The sequence below is a fragment of the Mandrillus leucophaeus genome, unplaced genomic scaffold (assembly GCF_000951045.1).
Source record: "Mandrillus leucophaeus isolate KB7577 unplaced genomic scaffold, Mleu.le_1.0 Scaffold169, whole genome shotgun sequence".
In the NCBI taxonomy this organism is placed as follows: domain Eukaryota; kingdom Metazoa; phylum Chordata; class Mammalia; order Primates; family Cercopithecidae; genus Mandrillus; species Mandrillus leucophaeus.
In genome coordinates, this window is record NW_012101687.1 from 5,970,063 (window position 1) to 5,990,837 (window position 20,775).

A 20,775-nucleotide genomic window follows, 5' to 3' on the forward strand; every position below is an offset into this window, starting at 1 on the left:
TTTAGAAGATAAGGCATATATTACATATTTTAAGCTCTTCACATCTAAATATAATATGCATATCAGAACATTTACTTGCCTGTTTATACTTGGATTTTGGAGAAATATGAATGAACAATGAAAATGGGAAAGCCAAGGAAATCTTGACCTTCTCAATTGTTCTTGACAGGTAGCTTTTATATTAGTGTAAAACCAAGTCTAGTCCAAAGTCCTTCCTTACCATTCATGAGCTTATGTTTTTGAGGAGAAACCTTTGTAACATATTTTCCAATCAGTCATCTGTTTACTTCATGTCTAGTTACAGGTCAACTTTGCAACCTGTCTCCATGTAGTATGTGTACAAACTGATTTCTACATCTTTAATTAGGGAAAAGTAGAACCTGCAGAATGTATGATGTATATAAGATAGTGTTTAAAAATACTCAAGAGATTGGACTGTCTGAAAAAATATGGAAAAAAATTGAAGACATTGCTACTTGGCAATAGGGTAGTTGTCATGAAATTAAGCTGTAAGGCAGTGATTCTCAACTGGCAGGGATTTTGCCCTCAGGAAACGTTTGGCAGCTCTAGAGATATTTTTGGTTGTCATATTTTCAGGGTGTGGGGGAAGGAGAAGGGAAAGGGTGCTACTGGCATCTGGTAGGCAGAGGCTAACTACCTTTACAATGCATTGGAAAAGCTCCCCACACACCCCCGCCAACAGAAATAGTAACTCCGAAATGTCAGTAGTGTTGTTGGTAAAACCCTGGTGTAAGGGATCACAAAAATTTTGTGGTGTAATCTCCTCATTTCACATTTAAGTCCTGAGCTGTTGGATGATTTATGGAGGGTTGGAAAGAAAACCTCGAATCTGGGTTTTCTGACTTCCAGGTATGTGATCATTCAACTCTCTTGTTTCCTCCAAATTCTCATGTCCTTCTTTGAAACCTCTTTCCAAAAGCATCTGGAAAAGTGTGTCAGAGATTTTTCTCTGCACAGACTGAGATCTGGAATACAGCATATGCATATTTCTCTATGGGAATTCACTTTGTTTAAAAACTCAACCGAAAAGCTTACCGTAGCAATGGCAAGTCAACATTTTGCCTTCATCTCTAAGAGCTTGTTTGACTCTTGGACTGGAATAAAGTCATTTAATAATTTAAAAAAGGAAAAGAAAACAGATTATTGAATGAGAGGAGTGGCAAAACTCAAACTATAGCAAGAGAAGGAAAATAATAGTGGGAACAAAAAACCAGAGGAACACAGAAATGGGAGGAAGCTAAAAAAATTCTATGAAGCTTTTTTGTAGCTTAAAATTTTCGTTAAAAAATCTCATGAGTAACACAAAACATTCTGTTTGGATTAGAATGTGTTCAGATTTCAAAACAATGCCACCAACCACTAGTCTTTAACATTTGTTCTTTACAGTATTTTACAATTAGTTCTGAAGGAGTTCATTCACTCTTTTAATTTAATAATCCTGAGCCAATCCCTACTACATTCCATAAACAAGATATTGTAGATGCAAAAGCAACACAGAACTCTGTCTTCTGGGAATTCATAGGCTTCCAGAAAAGATAAATGTGTAAAAACTATGTCCAGTACAAAGTACTAAGTGCAAAAATAGAGGTGTGCCCACAGCACACAGGTACAATGTGGCACACATTTACCAGTTCCATCTGGGTAGAATGGCTCTGATAAATACAGCCATTCGCATCTGCTACTGGAGTTATTTGTGGTCAGAAATACATGTTCACAAGACAGTGATAAGACTAAAAAAAAAAAAAAAAAAAAGACCAGTTTGACTGCTTTATGAAAACAAATGGAATTATGGTAAAGAGCCCCGACTTTCAATTTAGATAGACTTGGTTTTGAATTTTTACCACTTCCTACTCCGCCACCCCCATACCCACCCATTGCGTGTTCTTGGTCAAGTCATTTATTTTTTCTGAATCTTAGTTTTCTCATAAGTAAAATTAGGAAACTAAAATATGTTAAGCGTTTAGTACTAGGCAGTAAATTTACTACCAGTTTAGTACCAATAAGTGTGCAATAAATGGAAGAAATTAATTTTTATTGTTATTACCATTAAGACAGTTGTGTTCTTCTTAATACAGAAAAAATTGAAAATTAGTTTGAGTTACAGGCCTACTTAACCAATCATTCCAGCTAGGAAGCTAGTCCTATTTCCCTTCGTTCCGAGGGATTATATATAACAAGTGAGAAAATTATGTCCACCTTTGACATGTATTTACTACCTGATGTTAAGGCTATAACAGGTAGTTCAATGTAGCATTTCTTGCTGCAGCTACCAGACTACAACTAGAGAAACTCTTTCCCTCCCATATGGATGACTTTCCTGTGGGTCTAACATGCCAGTGCTTTTATTGATCCAAATGACTATTTTCATGTGATTTCTAAAACTGCTTTCCAGAAGCAATCTGGCCTGTAGACATCTCTAGCTGCATTTCATAAATGCCTTTGTACTTGTCAATAAACCTGCAAGGACATTTGAATGTCTAATTTAGATGATAGATGGTGTTCTTTCTATTATTTGTTCAAGTTTAAGAACTAATTCTTCTTAGTAATAAGTTTCTTTCATCTAAAACAGACTGAATGGATTGGAAGTTGCCCACACATTTTTTCTTGGAAAACTGTATTTTTCTATTTGTCGCTCCACCCACTGTACATTCACATTTGTGAGGTGCTAAATAAGTCACATATTTGAAAATGTCATGCCTGTCTAATTTTATGCCTTGCAACATTTTTTTTTGTATTTTAAGGAAAGTAAACAATATGCCACTTTTCGAAAATTTTGCCAAGTCTTATGTTGTTGTTACATAGCACATACAACCTTCCATTACAGCAATTTACCTATATAATTTTATAATAAAACCCACGCTTTTCGCTTCTATGGCATATAGGAAGGCCAATGCAAATGGAAGCACTTGGTTTTTCATAAATATAATCAATGCCGGGGGAAAATTCTGAATTATATCCTTCCTTTGTCACAGAATCAACAAAACTATGGGAAACAGAGTTGGAATACAGGTGTTTCAGAATCACCAAAGTGACAGTACAAGTCTCACTGAGAAATGCACGTGAACACTTACTTTAAATCAAGCTTATTATCAAAATAATTTGAACATTTAGAAAGATGAGCTTATTTTAGACAATCACTTTGACATGTCCCTAAACATGAACTCTTGACTCCTCTGTGGTAAGTTACATCAGATAAACTTGGCTTCATGCTAATCCTATTAGGTAGTACCTCTTTTCTTGTGAATATGAACTTCCTGTCTGTGTGTTGCCGGTTCCTCTGTTACTTTTCAGAATTTGTTTTTATTTATATATTTTTCAGAGACAGAGAATCTGTAGCCCAGGCTGGAGTAAATCATAGCTCACTCTAACCTCAAACTCCTGGGCTCAAGTGCTCCTCCCTTCTCAGTCTCCTCAGTAGCTGGGACTACAGGCACGTGCCATCAGCCTGGATAATTTTTTAAACCATTTTTTTTTTGTAAAGACAAGGTCTCACTGTGTTTCCCAAGCTGGTTTTAGACCCCTGGGCTTACGCAATCCCTCTGCCTCTGCCTCCCAAGTGCTGGGATTACAGGCATAAGCTACTGCACTTGGTCCCCCTGTTACTTTTAAAAGTGACTCCTTCAAATTAAAATTTGAGATAGTGTTTGAAATCCACCTAATTATTTCTTTCATTTGTTTAAGAACTATCCGAACACACTCATCTCCATTCCCAACGTGTCCCTTTCCCAGGAAATGAGAACATTTCCACACAGGCAGGGAAGCCAAATAACCTAGGAGTCATCCTTAATTTTACCCCCGTTGCTGAGAATTGGGACACAGCAAGTTTTGTCGGTTATACTTTCAAATAGATCTCAATCCTTCACTTCTCTCCGTCCCCACCACCCACCCCGTTCTGTGCCACCAGCATCTTCTTCATCGGGATATTGCAGAAGCCTCCAGAAAGATCCTCCTCCTTCCACAATTCACCCCATCCTCTGTCCACCACTTTCTACCAGAAGAAAATGTGATCTTTTAAACACACACAGCAGATCACATCAAGGCTCTGCCTAAAACATTCTTCCCCTCGAGCCTGAACAGGCTAAGCTTATTCTAATTGCACCCACTGTACCCTCTGCCTGGGTATGTACCCTCACATATTCACCCGTAGGTCTCAAACATCTCAGGTGGCTCTGCTCCCACTCACTCATTATTATGGTCTTTTCTTCATAGCATTTATCACTATTTGATTTTTTTAATGAATATACTATTTTTTAGAGCCGTTTTCGGTTTACAGAAAAACTGAGCAGAAAATGCCATGTTCTCACATACCCGTCTTCCCTACCGCTTCATTTTCCCCTGTTATTAACATCTTGCATTGGTGTGATTCATTTGTTGCAACCGATGAACCAATATTGATGTATTATTAGTAACTAAAGTCCATAGTGTAGGTAGTGTAGATTAGGGCTCACTCTTCATACACTGTACAGGTTTTGACAAATTCATAATGTCATGTATTCATCATTACAGAATATAGAATAGTTTCATTGCCCTAAAATCTGCTGTCCTCCACCTAGTCGTTCCCTTTCTCTGAAATCTCTGTCAACCACTGATATTTTCACTATCTCTATAGGCTTGACTTTTCCTGAATGTCATATAGTTGGAATCACATAGCACGTTCACCATTTGATTTTTTAAAAATTAACTTAATTATTTTCTGTGTCTCCCTCTAGAGTAAAGACTTGAAGAAAACAGGGATCTTATCTGTCTTGTTTTCTCCTTTGCCCACAGCACCAGCAAAAAATAGGCCCACAGAGAATATTCTGCAGGAATCTGTTGATTGAATGAATAGATGAATCCACCTGCTAACCCAATAGAGAGCCATCACCTATACTTCTGAAATGCTCCTTTCTTGATTTGTTCTAATAACGTTGGAGCCGACTTCCCTAAGTTTCTGACTTTTACACTGATGTTTTGCAAATTTTGGGAAAGGAAGAGTCATCCTCTGGCTCCAAGTAGTTGAGGGTGTGACTACTATAGGTCCTTTTGCCCCGAGACCAACATAGGCATTTATCTACTTACATCGGATACATGAGCACGCCCTGAGTTAGAAATGCAGACTCTGAAGCACATTCTCTATGTTAATAGCAAGCTCTGCTCTGTTTCTGCTGCCCTTTAGTACTCAAAGGCTGGACATGAATCTGCTTTCCCACTTCCCTCCTTTTATCCTTGCCTTTGCTCTTCTGAATCACATCCATTGATCCCCTGAGTATTTTCCACTTTTATCACTTTCAATTCCTTTCTATTCTCTTCCTCCTCTTACCCTTTCTCATCTGCAAAGCAGAAAAACACCCTAATTGTGACTGACAAGAGAGGGAACAGCACTTGAGATTTCCCATATGAAGGAAAGAAGAACCACGTATATTAAAGTGCAATTAACCATAGCAAGGAACTACATCTTTCAAAACAGAGATGCCTAGAAGACTATGCCATAATTTCCCAAAACCTCAAACTTTCTCTCTTTAAAATCCTTTCCTCTTAATCTCTACCATGTGAATATAAAAATCAGGGTTTTTTTTTTTTTTTACTCAATTCTAAATTATTCTTTTGTTTATTGAGTCACAATTCTTAGAATTTTTTTTTTTCTTAATGCTTGACCCATAGGAGCTACCTCTGAATTCATTATGATGGAAGATTTAGGGTACTTTTGTTACTTCACGTATTTTAAACTCTAGAAAACATGCCCATCTTCACTCTGTTTAAGACCGTGCTTGTTTTATATCCTCTAAGTTTAGCCCATGCAGCCTCTGTCTTTCCAGACTGAGCCTCAATCTAACAGTAACCTCTTCCCAGTAGGGGGAGCAGAAATAAACAAAAACCAATAAAACACTTAGCAACATTGTTGATTGTGGAGAGAAATAAGTAACAATGACTTTTGGGGGGCACTTAAAAACTAAGGAAGAAGTCTTTATTTAAATATGCAAAATTAAAAAGAACATAGCTCACAGGGAAAAAGGACATTAAAACCTATTTGTAAACTCTAAATATTATACTAGATCTTGAAATTTCCAAGAGTAGAAAAATCTTATTCTACCCTAAAGATACCGTTAATTCATTCAGTGCCAAATAGTACTGCTTAATTTAGTGGGTTGTTTATTTTGGGTTCTATTTTTAAAATTAGAAATACGCTTTTAAAGGCTACACCTTATTACTTACAGAGCTATTCCAGCATATACATCTATACTTTTGTACTATTTATCCACCTTAAAAATGAATTAGTAGTCTAACTAACTTAGCCTTTGAGGGTATAATCATCTCCTTTTCATAGAATGCTTCCAAGGCCTTTTAAAAATAAGGAAATCAACCATTCCTTAGGGAGTAATCTTGTCTCAAAGACATATTTCTTTTTAATTTTTTTCCTGAGTTCCATAAAGATGATATAAAAGGAGAAATAAAGTAAACCCTAAGTGTGCCCGTGAGACTTTACTGACTTTGGGAGGGCTTCAGTGACCTCAGTAAATCACTTTGTAAAGCTTCGTTCTCAGAGTTGATCAAGTTACTAAAAACTGCATTGCAATTACAGCCTTATTATTCAGGTCAGCATCCTTAATTCCATAAGCTCTCCTTTAGCAATCGCTCTAATGTCAGATATGAAATATTCCTAATCTAACAGGATCATAGTCTTGCTTCTGCTCCGAAGCATTTTAACATTCATCTGAATGGCAATGTACCCACTAATATTAAGCAGTGGGCTCAGCAAAGAATAAAATATACAAAGAAGCAAACTTACCATCAAACACGTTACTATAATAACAAAGATGCTGAGAAAAATGACAACAGCATAAAATCCTTCTTTGCTCCAGATTTTGTCCGCTTCATGCTGCCCTTGTAAAACATTTTTCTTTAAAAGCAAAACAGAAAGTCCGACGTTAAATGAGAGCTTGAGAAAACTGGCGTTCTTATCAGACACTAAACGTATTTTTAGCCTTATTCCATTCAGTGTAGTGCAACACACCTACACCCCCCGCTGCCAGAGCTGCTTCTCAAACTGATCTAAGACAACAGACTGCCATCCTTATATATCAAGAGATTATTTAGTCTCCTATACAGGAGCAAGTGTGCCTGACATGGCATCCGCAGGTCCCAGGCTTTCTAAATATCCCTCAGCGTCTCTCTTGGAAACTACCTGGTTCATAGGTAAGAGAGGTCTGTTCCTTTCTGTGTGGAGGAAATTGTTTCTTAAGATTTCCTTACTCTGTTTTAAGTCCCCTCCCACAACATCAGCACCCTGGATTACGTGCTGTACTACCGTTCTTTACTTTTAAACAAAAGTGAAAGAAGTGCAAACAAAAGCTTGTGGTGCATTAATAAATACAGCAACAATGCCAGGATTATTTCCTTCTTTTCTTTCTTCTAATCACACCTTTTGTTTTTAAATGGACTCTATGCTGTCAAAACCTGACTAAAATATCATCTCAACAATATATACTGTTAGAATATCACATATTTTTCTAAAGTAATAGGGAACATTAAAAAGTTCTGAATTATTGGCAATAAAAGGTAAAACACATAGGTTTATTTTTATTTGTATCATTTTTGTTCCACTTTGGGGGTGGAAGGGCAGAGAAGCATGAATAAAGTGTGCATGACTCTATTACTTTTATTTCATTTTTTTTTAAAGAAGCACATTGACTAAAATCCAATCTTAGAATAAAATTAAGTTATATAATTTAGTGACAGTATAGATTTACAGTTAGTGAAGCTAACTTGAAACCAAATAGTCCATGATGAGGGAAACCATAGAAAGGCTAAATCAAGTCCAATGCTTTAACTCATCTAAAAGTTCATTTTGTTGAAGGTTGTCTTTTTATTCCCTTTAGTGAGAGTACATATCTGTCCTTGGATATTGTTTCCAGTGATTAAGAAGGCCTTGAGTAAAACATGCCTTGTAGGTGTTTGAACTTTGAAATCATTGCTAATTTATTTTTAAGGCTTTAAAAAAATAAAATATATCCAACATTTATAAATCAGACAAAAAAATTTACCTTGAAAAATATTTTATGAGAACTTTCATTCTGGAATGCAAGTGTGTTTTGGTGGGAAGATAGGCAAGGCTGAACAGAGAAGATTTTTGAGTTCAATTGTGATTACAAAAAATATTTGGAGAAAGCCTTTATTAATTGCTAAAGAAATCAGGATTCTATTTCCCTTATTTGTAAAACATTGATGTGCTCACTAATTATAGTATAAATAGTATCTGGCCTACTTTCTAAGACATAAATAGATGCATAGATACAAGAAATGATTTAGACATGTATTTTAAAGATATATAAATGATAAATCGATGGAGAATCTGAAAACACTTGATTGATAAAATGATTAGAAACCAAGCATCCCGCTGCAAAAAAACTTTGGATTCAAGTGACAAATCTTCTTTCACCTCTTTCACGTTAGCTGTATCTTTTTTTTTTTTTCTTTTTTTATTGTAATGTCTCTATAAGCATAGCTGGAAACTAATAGAAAACTCCTGCAGAAATCAGGTATAAATATGGAAATGAATTTTTTACGGGCAATAAAATAGCATCCATTGTTTGCTATAAAAGCAAACTAGTTAAGCCTTCAAGTAGGCAGCATAAATTTGTCAAATTTAAGTATAAGGAGTTGAGCTTAAGCCCATGTAAAATTTGGATAAAAAGGGGTGGTTAGGTGGGTGGAAAGAGATTTTGTGTTCCTAACCTGATTTGGTTCATTTTTTTTTCTTGCTGTAGTTCTACAACTCCTAGAATATCAACATGTTCCTGTCTGCTTAAGACAAACCTGTTTTGTTTTCTTTTATAACTGAAGCAGTAATGATGAAAGAATTAACTCCCACCCTCCCATCCCCCACTCCCAGTTAGCAAGATACATGTTTTAAACTCCTAGAACTTAGTCACTGCACTTTCTTGGTAAATAGATCTCTTTCTGAGTCATGCTACTCCTGCTGAACACTACTATATTTGTACAGAGATCTAAAAAACTTGATAAGGGCAGGGTAATAAATAGAAAAGTTTGTAGTTAAGAGCTCACAAATCAAGACTATAATTTACAAGAATCTTCAATCTAACCTTTGCATAGGGTTAACCTCATGATTTTTATATTTTGTCAGGGGGCCGAGGGTTGAATAATTCAGAGGCTCTGTTGCTGGGTCAAGCCAATGCCACTATATCATCTTTGTGTTTTATTATTTCATAGCTACATTGCTTTGCCCTTTAACTTAGTTGCAGTGAAAGAAGCTGATAGGTTTTATTATTTAAAAATTTGGGCAGTTTTCTGTATAGTTAACAATGACTTCTCTATATCCTGTTTAATAATTTGATGCACTATAGCTCATTCTTCTTTTTTTGTCCTTTCTTTCTCTCTTTTTAAATATTTTAATCAATTCTGATCTCAGATGTGGAAGGAGATCCCAAATGCTAGGAAAGATGATTCAGAGATACAGAGGATCTAGGAGATACACCTCTTTAAGAGAGACCGGAAGAGCACAGAATAAGAATGAAGTGCAAGCGTTACAAAGTAGCTGGTTAATTTGATTGACTTGGCAGATACATGAGATGTATCCTATAACAATATGGCTTTGTTGGCTAATGCCAAGCTTCCACTGTACTGTGCACAATGTGAGCAATTGTTCTGAATGGTCCAATACAGGTTAATATTGATTGTGTGGCTCCTCAGCACTGTATGGCTAGGTCTATACTAATTAAGACTAGAGTACCTGCTAGTGTTCCTAGTTTGAAGGAATAATCATTAAACTCATACATTATTGTTTATATTTATATGTAATGGTTTTTTTTTTCTTTGTAAATATTTCATGAAGGTATCAGTCGGCACATTGGACTTTTATTTAAAGAAAGTCACTTTCTCCTTTGAAATGTAAGATTTGGAAACTGGAGTAATTTGCAATTGAACAACAACAAAATTCCTGAATCATTTTTAAAAATGTCAACACAGAGCTTACTGTTTTAATAGGTATTTAATTCATTTTGTAAAAACATTTAATTTCATTTTCCTGGGATTTTACTTATTAGGCAAGAGGAGGTCTAGTTTTATCTGTATGAGTGCCTATAATGTTCTAGATATCATATATAAATATATAAAAGAAATAATGTCTTTTCCTTTAAGAAACAGATTACAAATGAAAACAGATGACTAAACAAAAACAGTTTTCTAGTTGGTATTTTTTTTTGTTTCTCAAGAGTCATTTTCAATTTAAAAAATCAAGCATATGAAAAAGCAACAAAAGCCATATCCTTCCATGAAAGTAATTAATGTAAGTTTTGAAATAGATGCTTTGAGACATCCTTCATGATGTTCTGTAATTTATGCAAAGGATGAAAAGCCAAAATACCAATGATCCTTTTTTTCTGTTAATGTATATGTTGCCATAATATGTTATAATTTTAAGATTAAAATGTGAAAAAATGGGTTGAGGCATAAGTTGTTATAAAACATTAACCACAGAAAACATGAAATAAAGATGTAAGAAAACTCACAGAATAGCATTCACCAGTTTTAAGCAACTATCAATCAGTATTTTTGCAGGGCTCCTTTAGGTTGTATCTATGCCAAGCGCCTCCCTGCTGGGGTGCCTGCTTACTACAGACAGCTTTTCCCTGTTTCTGCATTTAGAGATTCTGGCCAAAGGTCAAAGGGTAATAATGCCTGGCCCCTTCTAGGAGTGCTCAAACAAAAGGTTCAAACAATCTGTCTGTCCTTCGTGATATGCTCCTTATATCTGATTTGAATACTTCCTCATCTTCTGTAATGCATATTTTCTAAATTCTAGATTTCTAGATTCCAACAATTTTATGAGAAACTATGACATTTATCATCAAATACGCTTTTATTATTCAAGTGTAGTCTATTGTGAGCTAGTAGCTCTGTGAGAGGCCATTATGCTAAGTACCTCACCTTCACTGGACTGGGGTATATTGGAGGACGCCCAGGTACTTGCTTTAAGTCAGCTCTTTTTGCATGGGGAGCTTCTTTTGGTTTGCAAATCTGAGTGACTCAATAAGTTGCTCTATTCTTAAAGCCTTCAGAATGGCTTTTAAACTCAGAATAAAGCAACAGGGAAGGCCATTTATATGATTCTCTAAAAGCTTATGGGAGGCAGAATATATTTATCCAATGGTCTTTCTAAAATTTAAAGAATTGTCCTAGGCAAGATGTGTACCAGTCAGTCTGTGAAGGGCCTGGACTGTGGGAATGGGGTTTGGCTTTGTGCACAAGCAGAACTGCTTCAGATTCAGACGTGGGCAGGGCTGGGAGGGGCCCGGTGGTTCACCTCCTGCTGACCCTCTCCTCTGGCCTCTCCAAAGCATAAGGGGGTCTCTTCTCCAAGGCTCCTATGGCACAGTGTAGTAACTTTATTTATAGTACTATATTCTTATCTGTTTGTGTCATATTTGCCCTATTAGTGCATAAATTCATTGAGAACAAGCATCATTTATTTATTTGTTTGTTTTCTTATGTGTTTATTTTTCTGGCTTTAGGTATTAACTAGCACAGTACTTGGCTATTTGTTGTTGTTGCTGTTTGTTTGTTTTGGGACAGGGTCTTGCTCTGTCACCCAGGCTGGAGTGCAGTGGCCTCATCATAGCTCATTACAACCTTAAACTCCTGGGCTCAGGTGATCCTCCTGCCTCAGCCTCCCAAGTAGCTGGGACCACAGTTACACACCACTATGCCCAGCTAATTTTTAATTTTTTTTTTTTTTTGTAAAGTCAGAGTCTTGCTATGTTGTTCAGGTTGGTCTCAAACTCCTGGCCTCAACCAATCTTCTAGCCTTGACCTCCCAAAGTGCTGGGATTGCAGGCTTGAGCCACCGCACCCAGCATGACTATTTGTTGATTCAGTTTTGCTGTTTGCCCATTGCATGCCAGGCACTAAATGAAGGCAACGAAGAAACAGATCAAATGACATGTCACAAACACTCAAAAAACCCACAGTGTAGAGATGAGCCTAAAGACTAATACGAGATAAGGAGTTTTTGTTTTAAGCTTGACGGGAACACAGGGTAAGGAGCATCTTTGTCTGTGGAGGCACAAGGTACACAGTAGACTGATCTTAAGAAAGAGGTATGTAGATGAGTCAATATATACGAAAGCATGGAGGAAGGAGAGAGCATGATGTATCACAGCTCTATCAAGTTTAGAATTGCCGAAATGTAAACTAGGAAAGTGCTGTTCAACAATTATAAAGCCCAGCATACAAAGGACCATATACCATATTAAGAAATCTATACTTCATTCCATAGTATTTTGAAAGCCAAAGAAGAATCATGAAATTAGGAGGGCATGACCAAATTTATGTTGAGAAAGATTACTTTGGTGGCAGGAAAGAAACCACATTGGGTGTGTTGGGAAAGAGAACAGAGAGAGGTACAAAACCAAATGCAGGAAGACCAGTTGGGGGTGGTTGTGACAGTCATGGTTCAATGATGACATATATTCTCATTGTTCCAATTCATCCTGCATTCAAATTACATTTGTCTGCTACCTAGTCTGTGTGAGAATTTCTATATACACTTTAAAAATTCAATCCATATTTCAAGTTTATAAGTGCTATACCCATTTTGGATTTGAAGAAACTGAGGCTCAGGGAGGTTGACACCATGCAAAGGCAGACAACCTCACAGAGATTAAATGGTCTGCCCATGGTCCACGCACATTTTACGTGTGGCTTTCGGATACAAACTCCATCTGGGCTCAAGTGATCCTGCTGCTTCAGCCTCCCCAGTAGTTAGGATTACAAACATAAGCCACCATGCCCACCCAGAGCTTTTTATACCACACCTGTGATACTTACTAAAATGAGACGCAGTGTGATTTACTGTAAAGGCAAATAGATTAGGGATCAAGATATCTAGATTTTGGCCTGGGAAGGTATTTAAGACCAGCCTGGGCAACATAGCAAGACCCTGCCTCTGAGAGAGAGAGAGAGAAAGAGAGAGAGAGAGACCTAGATCTTAGGTGGTGCTTTATGCCTCTCTTGTTCTGTCACCTTGAGAGAGTCACTTAATTTCTATGGGCCATACTTTCTGTATCTACAAGGTGTTACATATATTCCCTCCAGTCTAATTTCATGATTCTATGAATAATTGAATTACACATATTTAGGATGATGATCCTTCCAGTAAGTTTGTTAGAGCGGGATGGAGTAAAAGAATTGGAAAGGAGATTAAATCCATTCAGGAGTGAGATGGTGGAGGTGGTAGAGGAAATTTTTTAAAAGTGACAAATTTGGAAAATACTATGAAGAAACATCTATAGTTCTTAAGACTTAAGTTCTTAAGAAACTATAGTTTCTTCAGCAAAAGAAAAATCACATTTCAAATTAATTTCAAATTTATGGGAAAAGGTGAATATCTGGTGACCATCTTGACAATGAAGACAATAAGGAGGGGGGCACCTGTAGAGAAAGAAATATTTAAATGTATTTTTGTTTTTTTGACATATCAGTTTCAAGTGATCAATTGACGAACACATCTAAATCTTCTTTCTTCTAGAAAACTTACTGGATAAGTCAAAATAAGGTATAAGGCCACAAAGTTTTGAAGAAGAAAAATGTCAAAAAGTGAAACTTTAATATGAAAATGCATTTCCTTAAGAAGTAAACATATACAATGTAAAGATCAGAGAATTCTGACACTCAGGGAAATTTTTATCATCAAATAACTTACGATAAACAAATTTCATCTCAAAGCCTCTTGGGGTTGAATTACCATAGCATGCTAACTGTTCACATTTTTAAATGAAATGCTTCATACAGCAACCTACCTCAGGAGAGACTTCTGTAATTCCAAACTGGGATAAACTTTGATGCAAAACATTGATATTAAGTGAACGAAGAACTTCCTCAGAGGGCAGAGCATCAGAAATTCCTGTTTTTCGGTTTATGGGAGACACAAACAGTTCAATACTGTTCTTCTTTCCCTAATAAAAGCAGAATATTTGTATTTGTTATAGACATTTTAAACAATTTTGGATAATATTTTAACCTTTCCTTTAGAAACATTAAAGGAAGTCAGAATTCTAGAATCCTAAAAGGCTTTGTGGAGATTACATTTATTAGTTATTCTCTGGTAGACTTAATATTACCAGTCCAAAGTCTAAAATCTTCAAATAACTTTCTTGCAATTAGTTGTCCCTCGCCTGCAAGATTTGTAATTTTATATTTCACTGCATGCTGATTCATTTACCATTCTATATTGTAATTTTTTTGCTGTAGATTGTTCATACGTTCCCTGAGTAATTATGTTTAAAGAAACATTTTAAAATCAAATGAATTAAATAAAATCTGATGTAATAGTAAAATTACATATTAGACATCACCACTCTCTCTATTACTTTTGTAACTTGTGTTAATGTGAAGGCTTGGCCAGCTGAAGAAGATGGTGCCAGATGAACTTTGAAATCCTTTTCCTGATTCTGTTCTTCACCTCAAATGTATCACACATTTAAAATTGGTCATTTGGTAGAAATGGATATCTTGTGTAGTGATGTCATGATACTTTTCCTATTAGCATTACCTCATTAGCTGAAATGGAGTCAGAGAATTTCTTACCATAGATGTCTGATATTCTACACACACACACACACACACACACAGCAGATAAAAATGACATGGCCATTGATAATATTATCTTTACAACTTACACAACACACTAATAGAAGGAAATTATTGTTAGCTTTCTTTCTGACACATGGAGTGCTCTCATGCTAGAAAGTTTTCTTTTAATGTGCGAATTTTAGCTGGGTATAAAATGAAGTATCAGTTTACTACGAGCAAGCCAGTAAAAGTTTTTCATGTTTGTAGAGAACAACAGACAATAACTAAATACTGATGTGAAACATGTTTATAACAATTTAAATAGTTTGTGACCTAATAACAACTACAGTAGGTACAGAGCACTTGAGTTGGGCATAACATGTTTCTATTTACCTTAAATCTCTTATCTCATTTATTGCTCAAAACACCCCTAAGCGACAGGTATTATGATTATTTTACAAATTAAACGTAAGTGGCTTGGCCACATTCACACAGATGGAATATGACCACACTGGAAATGAAGTATGGTTTTGTCTGTCTCCAAAACACATGCTGTTAATCATCATGCTTTGTTATCTCAGGTATTGTAACTCTAGGTATTATAATAAGTACTTTTAACCATGCTACTAACATTCTCTGATAAGCATATCCCTTCCTCAGTCTTCCTCAGTCTGGCAAATCCCTCCTTCATCTCTGCAAACAGCTATTATGCTCATTAAACCTAATATATATAAAAGTATATCTAAGATACCTATATCATCTCTATATATATCTTAGCAAAATATATGTGCACAGGTTGATGCATATATATTTTTATATGTATATATATATAAAATCTAGATCTAGATCCAAAACTTTTTTTTTTTTTTTTTTTAGATGGAGTTTCACTTTTGTTGACCAGGCTGGAGTGCAATGGCATGATCTCTGCTCACTGCAACCTCCACCTCCCGGGTTCAAGTGATTCTCCTGCCTCAGCCTCCTGAGTAGCTGGGATTACAGGTGCCTGCCACCATGCTTGGCAAATTTTTGGCATTTTTAGTAGTAGAGATGGGGTTTCACCATTTTGGCCAGGTGGTCTTGAACTCCTAACCTCCAGTGATCCACCCTCCCGGTCTCCCAAAGTTCTGGGATTACAGCTGTGAGCCACCGGGTAACCTTCACTCATTCAGGGAAATGTTGTATTTCTTCTTCTTGGTACAAGTTAAAACTTTTTAAAAGCTTGTTTACTTCTAGAACATTGTTGATTCACAGGATACAAGTTTTCATGAAGAAATGAAACAACTCACTCTCCACACACAGAAAAACTAAAAACATAAACCCCAAACTAAAACAAAAAGCAAATTCCCTCCATAGTGAATGCAGATTGATGCAGTAGAAAGCCAAGCTCCATGCAGCAGAAGCACAGCAATTTAAGGTCAGGGGAACATGGAGTCCTTGCTTGGACTCCCATTGCAGTGGACATTAAGAACAATTTAAAACCTGCACAGTGATTCCAAAGTCCCTTTTCACATAAAACTGAGGTGACTAGCTTTTTACAAAGAGCTGAATTGCTTTTTTTTGGCCTTTGCTCACGCCCATTTTCCAGTGCAGATGGGAACATGTAGTTGTATGATATCCAGGTTCCCAAACACCGAGGAAATAATGGATGTGGGTGATTGACAGACAGGCCTTGACTGTGCACTATACAACAGATCCTTTGGGTTTACTTTTTTTTTTAACCACTCAGATGCCCATTCAGGTTTTCTCTTGGTTTTCCTGGACTACCAATTCCTGCATTCCATCTGGGCTGCAGTCCTCAGGGTCAGTTCTTCTTTGTTCTTTATTTAAAATGCCCGCCTTCTGCACTCAATGTCCATTTTTCTATTGATATACTTTAAAGGGTTTTAACAAATGATGTCTGGAAACTGCCTTACCTGATATAGAAGCTTTCATTCTAATGGAGAATATTTTCAGAGTAGTGCCAGGTTGGTAAGGCAAGTGTTTTAGACCCTTTCATACTTACCACAGGACCTAGCCTTGAACTATGACAGAGTTAACAAACTTCCGTTATAAAGAGCCAGATGATAAATAGTTTAGGCTTCATGAGCCAATCCTTTGTAACTACTGAACTCTATCACTGTAACATAAAAGCCACCATGGGCAATGGGTAGATGAGCGGATATGGCTTGTTTCATACAATTTTATTTACAAAAACATGATGTGCCAGATTTGGCTCATGAGCCATACAACTATAGCACGAGCCCTTTAGTGATTAAAAACACCACACACACACAGCTTGAATTTTGGGAATGCGAAATGTGGGTATCTTACAATGAGGCGATTGATATGCACTTGCTGGGGTAAGAGTCCTAAAGCTGCAGCCACTCCTTGGCGGAAGATCCGAAGCAAGGTTATGTTCAGTTTGTTTACATCCATTTGCAGTGTCTGGAAAATAAGGACAAAAATAAATCCAAATTATAGTATTAATAAGTCTTTGGTTCAGGACATTCAGTTCCTGACTGATGACTGACCACAGTTTCTGTGACTCTGCGAAGTTTACAATAATAATGCTTTATTGCATTTTTTGTTAGAAATAAAATTATAGGAACATTGCATGTGAAATTTTAAATGATATTAGTTAAAAAGATATATACACCATGGAACATTATGCGGCCATAAAAAGAATGAAATCATGTCCTTTGCAGCAACATGGCTGCTACCAGAGGCCATTATCCCAAGCGAAGTAATGCAGAAATAGGAAACCAAATACTGCATGTTCTCACTTGTAAGTGGGAGCTGAACATTGAGTACCCATGGACATAAAGATGAGAGAAATGGACACTGGAGACTGCTAGAGGAGAGAGGGAGGGAAGGGGGTGAGGGATTGCCTACTGTGTGCTGTGCTCACTGCCTGGGTGATGAGATCATCTGCACCCTAAACCTCAGTGTTATGATACAGTGTTCCCACGTGGCAAGCCTGCACATGTACCCCCTGAATCTAAAATAAAAGTTGATTTTTTAAAAAAAGATGGTATATTATATAATAATGAAATTTGTCTAGTTATAATAAAAAGCACAAATGAATGGTCAATTCATAAAGAATTTCATTGAAATGTGCCTTGAATAATTTTGCTTTAGTTTAATTATCCACAGATGACAGAATGGAATCTGTGGCCAAGTGTATTTCAGTTATTCATCTTCAATTTGTGTTCATACAAGTCACAGAGAGAAAGATGCTGTGTAAGTTCCATAAGGCCTGTCTTGGCAGTTTCTATACATAGTGATTTGCCGCCAGTGCAAGGCAAAAGAATGAGGTGCAAGAATACATTTTCAAACTCTGGTAAAAATGCCAGTGGTACTGATGATTTGATCTAAGATAAACAATTCTTATTCAGTTGTTTGGGCAAACACTCAACTTTCAGTTTGCTTAGGAAAAAATCTAAATATTAAAAAATTCCTAAAATACAAATCAAATTATGATAATGATATCATAATTATCATAGTAATAATAACCTTCACTGAAGCCCCAGCATGATTACTACACTGAAACCATGAAATAATTTACTGTATATATTTTCAAAAATGCCTCATTAGTCATTTGAGAGATACTCAAGGTAGGGAAACCAAATCTTCATGCATTTCTTTTATTCTTATACTACTTAATTCACTAATTTGAACATAGAAGGCTATCAATAACTGTTGAATGGCTGCAATATCACCTGTTCTGTAAAGCTAGGCATCCTTGTGAATACACACTTCTATAATAATGAGATTGGTTTCTACGTGCAATCTCCTATAGAGTAGGAACTCTTTAGGGGAACTTCCCTTAGTTTGCTTTAAAAAGAGATTAATACTGTTTCAAGCATTTATAATCTCATAAGGAAATACCATAATATATCCTCTATTTTGTACCTGCAAGTAGGTAATAAATAAGGGATTGGAAGCTGGATTAAATGCTCAATGCTACAGGAATCAGAGAGAATTTGGGAGGTCAAAAGAGGTATAGGGTTCCCAGTCAAGATGATGGGCCCGGCTAAAGCTCCAGCCTGCCTTTCCACCTTAGGGTCTCTCAATGCTTGCATGGAGGCAGGGGCCCTAAGGTTTGGTTAATTTAGGTACCTGGAACTGGACTCCTTGTGAAAAATGAAGATCCAGAAAACGGCAGAATCATTGAGAAAGTCTACCTAAGAGAACCCAATAATAGGCAACAATTTGCTTCTGGGGAGGAGACATAAGAATGATGTTGGAGTATATAGAAAGCTATGTCAAACGCAATCAGTAACACTTTAACATTTTTTCAAATTTATTTTTTTTTAAAGCTTAAAACAACAGAAATTTCTTGTCTTGTCATACTAGAGGCTAGAAGTCTGAATCAAAGTGTCAGTGAGGCCATGTTCCCTCTTAAATTTGTAGGGGAGAATCCTTCCTTGCTTCTTCTAGCTTCTGGTGTTTGCCAGCAATCCTTGGGATTTCTTGGCTTACAGATACATCACTCTAATCTTTGCATCTGTCATCACTTGGCTCTCTTCTCCCTGTGTCTTCACATCATCTTCCCTCTGAGTCTCTGTGTCCAAATTTTCCCTTTTTATAAGGGCCTTGTTATAATGGATTAGGAGCCCTCCCTACTCCAGTAAGACCTCATGTTAACTTGTTACACCTACAACAACCTTATTTCCAAATAAGGTCACATTCTTAGGTACTGGAAGGCTAGAACTTCAACATATAAATTCTGGGGTGGTGGTGAGGTAGGATGCAATTCCACCTTTAACAACAAAAAAGTCAGAATTCTGAGAAAAGAAGTTGCTAATTTGTAGCCAGGGAATTGACCAAGAACTTTAGTAATTTTGCACGTTTTCTTTTAGGCTCTGAGTCAATACAAGTAGGAAGTTCAGCTGGTTCCCTGGGTGTTCATTCCTGGTTGGAGAGCTGTTTGGGAGGCTGGGAAGGTCCATCGGAAGCATAATTCTATTCCAGAGGGGGCTTGGCAGATGGAGCATATCATGGGTAAAGGCAGTGGTAAAGTCTTGGTGAGGCAAAAAAAGAGGTAGATGAATCCAGACACAATTTGAAATAGACCTTTCTGTTCCAGGTTCACTTCTCAGCATGTCACAGAAAGCAATCCCTACTAGATCTGAGGAAAGTGACTTCTCTCTCAACAGAATGTTACCTTCTTCCAGAGAGTAATAATTTTTTATTAAATAAAAAGCATCTAAGGGTACATAAGTGTTTGCTACATTATTTTCTGTATTTTTAATAGCCTAAATATGTATCCAATATATAACAGAATATTTTAATGCAGAAAGTAAGACTTGAAGCCAATCTTAAAGGACAAGTGGGATTTGGAAATGCAGTGATGAGGAAAATAGCATTATACTGTTAAACACAATAGACGCATCTACCTGGCATACCTGGGAGACTAGAAATACTCAGTCCACCTGGTCATCCTGAGAAGTAGAGGCTTCCTTTCATCTGTGGCCTGTTTTCATCTCTACCAGACTGCAGAAGCTGCCATTAAAGATGAGACACTGTATTGGAGACTCTTGTCTACTACCCTTCCCTTGCAAGGTCAAAGATGGATTCCTTAGTTTTCTCAAATGGTGATGAGTAACCTCTGTCTCACCAGCAGTGTTTGTCAGGCAGGGTGAGCTGGCACACAGTGTGCCTGAATCCCCACAGGCAGGATTTGGAGCCAATTGTCTACGCTGGGAACCCACAAGGCCCCTCAAGGGGGTTGTGTACACACTGGAGAACTCAATTCCCAAGGCCATGATTAACTTGAGGCTTGTAACTGTGGAAACAGTATTAAAGTCTCAGACTGAAATGGTAAATGGGAAGTGAAATGGGAACTAAAGATTTAAAAATCACTGAAAAATGGCAACTTTGCAAAAATATAAAAGCTGTACATTTGAAACAGAAATTTAGACTACCCAACTATAGTGAAGAAGTGAGTTGAAGTAATTAGTTGAAATTGAAATCATCTGGTTCATTGCATCAAAACATTTGAATGGGCCGGGCGCGGTGGCTCAAGCCTGTAATCCCAGCACTTTGGGAGGCCGAGACGGGGGGATCACGAGGTCAGGAGATCGAGACAATCCTGGCGAACATGGAGAAACTCCGTCTCTACTAAAAAATACAAAAAACTAGCCGGGCGAGGTAGCGGGTGCCTGTAGTCCCAGCTACTCGGGAGGCTGAGGCAGGAGAATGGCGTGA

General features: G+C 36.9%; 1 protein-coding gene across 4 annotated transcripts in view; it reads right to left on the reverse strand.

The window, feature by feature from the left end:
• PTPRR (protein tyrosine phosphatase, receptor type, R) overlaps window positions 1-20,775 on the reverse strand; it is a 309,826-nt gene that overhangs the window by 130,752 nt on the left and 158,299 nt on the right. For 2 of the 4 annotated variants that reach the window (XM_011976642.1, XM_011976644.1), the window contains 3 exons: window positions 16,897-17,010; window positions 13,815-13,970; window positions 6,788-6,898 (listed from right to left, as the gene is read on the reverse strand). In XM_011976642.1, the coding sequence (XP_011832032.1) occupies window positions 6,788-6,898; window positions 13,815-13,970; window positions 16,897-17,010 (381 nt within the window). Of the gene's footprint in view, window positions 1-6,787; window positions 6,899-7,183; window positions 7,364-13,814; window positions 13,971-16,896; window positions 17,011-18,284; window positions 18,306-20,775 lie in introns of those variants that run through there. The other 2 variants (XM_011976645.1, XM_011976646.1) reach the window with 2 other exon arrangements.